The sequence below is a fragment of the Macrobrachium nipponense genome, chromosome 9, assembly GCF_015104395.2.
Source record: "Macrobrachium nipponense isolate FS-2020 chromosome 9, ASM1510439v2, whole genome shotgun sequence".
Taxonomy (NCBI): domain Eukaryota; kingdom Metazoa; phylum Arthropoda; class Malacostraca; order Decapoda; family Palaemonidae; genus Macrobrachium; species Macrobrachium nipponense.
This window is the reverse complement of record NC_061110.1, coordinates 44,055,852-44,059,875: the sequence shown is the minus strand read 5'-3', so window position 1 is coordinate 44,059,875 and position 4,024 is coordinate 44,055,852. Positions and strand designations below refer to the sequence as shown.

Genomic DNA, 4,024 nt, shown 5'->3' with positions numbered 1-4,024 from the left:
GAGAGGAGCTGAAAGAAGAGGTTTTAAGCTACCTTCGTGGAGTGGCGGGAGAGTTCTACGATTCATGCATAAAGAAGATGGTACACCGCATGCAAAAAATGCATTGATCTCAACTGCGATTATGTCAAAAAAAAGGAAAAAGTTTAAGCTTTCCAAAAATTTATTATTCAATACCAATAATAATGTTTTTCATTGTGAAAAATCTTTGGGAACCTTTTACAGACAACCCTCGTATATATGCATAATATGAAAACTGGTGCCTCATGAAATTTTTATGGTTTTGCTATTGCCCTCACAGTATGATTTCTTTGGGTTGATGTAATGTCATGTGTCTACTGCTGAATCTTTCTCCTTTCAAATACTAACTCAGAATTTCACATTATTGGTCTGTATGGTTCTGCCTTTTTATGATTTACAGTTATTAGGCTATGCAAAGGATTTTTCTGAGCAATTGCGTTAGATTTACATATTGTTTCGTTCTACTTTTACCTTGGAAATTTATTTTTCCTACAGTTTGTGTGCTTATGACGAAGTAGTAGTAGTTTTGTTTCGGTCACCTATTATTTGCGCATGTCCATAACTCTCTGTCCAACCCCACTTCTAACTCCTCACCTTTTCTCCCCTTTTTACTGGTCAAAGTAGGCTACGTCTCTCCCTGCAACCCCCCTCCTACACGTGAACCTCTCGTTTCTCTCAGCCTCTCTCTACTGGGGACATTGGGCTCCCTTGAAGGGTTGCGTACTACAATATGTCGAACTTTGCCACAACACAAACATGGGCTCTTTGTTTACGTGTGTTCTCCCCCACCCAAAACCCCCAAATCCCAAAGCAACCCCACCTCCTTCATTGTTGGGGTAAAAGATGGGAAGTAAATATTAGCTGACTGCCAAAAGATTACATCTTCATTAGAAGTACGATTACTGTACGAAAACTGTAGGAAAAATCAATTTCCAAGGTAAAAGCGCGGGTGGGGCTAACACTTAGAAATACCTCCGTTCCGATACTGGAGGGGCAAATAAACAAACAACCCTGAGTATATTAAAAAAAGTAAATAAAAGCTGAACAGCCGATCCTACAGTAAAATACTGCAGTAAAATCAAGCTTGCTGGTTTTAATATAATTATTATCATTACCATTATGAAATAGTAATCACGAAGTATATATAGGAAGATAAATCCTTGACATAAACTGACGTAAATTCAATCTTACCAAGATCTGGGGCTTCTTGCATTGATAGGTATTCGAGAGGTGGCCAGCATTTCACCCATGGAGACTTGTTGCGTCGGGTAGTAGCTCTTCTCGTAGTCCACGTTTGGCACACATTGGTACCTTTCTCTTAAAATGGCACTCTCTCTTTTTACCTGCCATTGGAACTATGTCAGTGCACTACGGGTTCACAAAATGCAAATGTAAATGCGATCACAACGATAATGCTTTGACGGTCAGACCGCAAACACAAACACGTTACACACAAATTGGCTTATGGGTATGGGTAATGATGTTATGGTTGGAAGTGTTTCCTACAATTATATAATTTTATATTTCTGAAAATACCCAGTGAAATTAAGTCAAGAAGTAAAAAATGTCATTTGTAAACTAGATGGCATAGGACATCTGTAATACGGCTATGACGAGTTCAAAGTACCGAAGTACATACATAAATATTTACTCTGATTCGATATTTTTTGAGAGAACGAATCAGTTCTTATCGTAGAAAATGGGTTTCTTAGTAGGAAACTAAAGTATATTTCTCACTTCCCACTCCGAAGAATGAGTGATACATTGTGATACAATTTTTCATTCAAGGCCGCTCACAGTGCGGTAAATGCGATAAACAAATGTTTAAAAAGTTAACCAAAAATATTTATTCATTTTTTGCAATAGTATCTCAGGACATGTTTCTTTAGGCATTAACTAGTCCAAATCCGTCAATAACTAAACATGGACTGGTTGCACAAAATTAGCAAATTAGCAACAATGCAGTACAGCTGGTGTTATATATATATATATATATATATATATATATATATATATATATATATATATATATATATATATATATGTGTGTGTGTGTGTGTGTGTGTGTGTGTGTGTGTGTGTGTGTGTGTGTGTAAGAATGTGAGTCGATTCTTTGATGTAACGCTAATGATTAAGTTAGAAACAATAACTTTTAAAAGTCACCTGTGTATCAACGACCCATAAGTGTGGATCAAATGACAGAGAGGGTCAATTGCACGTGTTGCTTTGTCACGAATTAGACTGATTCAGTCGAACAAATGCTTATGGCGATCAAGTTTCAGCTCCGTAGGGCTCTTTCTATAGAATGCCGTCTCGAGATCATATCTTCTTATTTCAATGACTGATTTTTGCAGATTTACACTCTGACTGATCTGTATTTAATCCTTTTCTGATTATAAGTAAAATTTTTTATACTTGAAAAATAGGCACTAATTAAAACTAATGCTATTTATTCCAACTTTAATCTGGAATCATTTTTATTGTAGAAAATCATAAGAGGTTACAACATAAGAAATTAAGTTTTCTGTGGAATGCTGTAAAAAACTGCATGAGAGAGTACCAAGAACTGAGCATATGAGTGAAAAATTTTTGTATGTGGCAAACAGTAGTTGAGGCATTAGCAAAGGTGTCCAGACTTTAACATCCATTTGAGTGGATAGTGATCATATGAAAATATTTGCAAAGGAAGTTGATCTTTCTGGACCATATACTACGTTTTAGCTGCTGTTTCCTGTATCTGTAAGCTATTTTAAAGACATGGGTGCGGTAGAAGACTGTGTATAAGACTCAGTTCTGACTTGCGTAACAAACTAGCATGAGTAACAAAATTGATTTTCGAATTGCCGTCAGGATACTTGTGCAGTTGTGCCAACCCAAGGATGCCATCAACTACCTGGCAGCCATATTGAGTGATCTAATTAGGGTTAATGACTTGTGTAGCTTAACTAAAGAGTTTCAACTTTTCTTCCAGAGGGTTATTAAAACGCGGAGGAGCTCTGTTTATCTCACTGAGGAGCAGAGATTAGCTAAGCTGGGATGGTGGAGCAGAAACTGGTTAGGAAAATAACAGAATGCTTGTGGTAGAATAGTTTGTAGAGACTAAAATCTCTTCACATTCATTACTAGGCAGTGGCAAAATTGCCGCTAATTTCCATAACAGAGATCAGAAGTAGATCGAGAGAGAGAAAAAAACTAAGGTAAGATCGAGAAACGTTAAGACTAGGAAATAATTTGCAAAACAAATGGCTGTTTTACACAGTCATATTTCTGGTACGCCAACATGAATTACATCTTTTTAGCGAATAAAACGATTTTCCGAAAAAGTTCTCCTTCCAAATGATCAATCAGAAGGATGACAAAGGAAATTACCATGAATATTAAGAAATTTCCTCCATCTTGCGGTATAATTTACCTGATTCTTTGATATGTATATACCTACATATATTACTATACTAAGTTTTTATTTACTTGCTTTGCCACTAGTGTATCGCTTTTAATTCTTTTTCTTTTATATTGTATTGTAGATTCTCTGGATTCTTGCAGTAATTCTTTTAGTCTCAGGAGGCTAGAAAGACACCGCTCAGTTTTTCTGATTTCATTAACACGAACTATATTTAAACTTTTTAACACATACAAGTTTTGTTAGCATTGAGGGTTGTATGGCTCTGCTATCTTCCGCTTGAGGTGATGTGTAGTAATATGACGACATGTCGATATATGAAGTCTTTCTTCCCCATGGCTGGTAAGGCACATAACCGCGCCCTCTGGTTGCTGTTTTGCTTCCCTGCTTCGGCCTCCTTTGTCGACAATTCCTTAAAGAAAATGTCTCCTCCTTCAGCATTAGGCGATCTTTTCTGTCGCCGCCTTCTGGTATTCCTCATTGGTTGGTGATTAAAGATGACATTCAAAGTACCGCCCCTTTTTGGGCGGTAATTAATTTCAACACCTCCTCTGCTGGGCATGATTACTGACGTTGCCGGAAATGTCTGGCTTCCACTGCAGGTCA

General features: G+C 37.1%; 1 protein-coding gene across 1 annotated transcript in view; it reads right to left on the bottom strand.

The window, feature by feature from the left end:
- LOC135218061 (uncharacterized) overlaps window positions 1–3,727 on the bottom strand; it is a 12,213-nt gene extending 8,486 nt beyond the window's left edge. Inside the window, exon 1 of the mRNA XM_064254204.1 lies at window positions 3,653–3,727. Coding sequence (XP_064110274.1) covers window positions 3,653–3,727 — 75 coding nt within the window. The remainder of the gene's footprint in view (window positions 1–3,652) is intronic.
- Window positions 3,728–4,024: the final 297 nt, after the last annotated feature.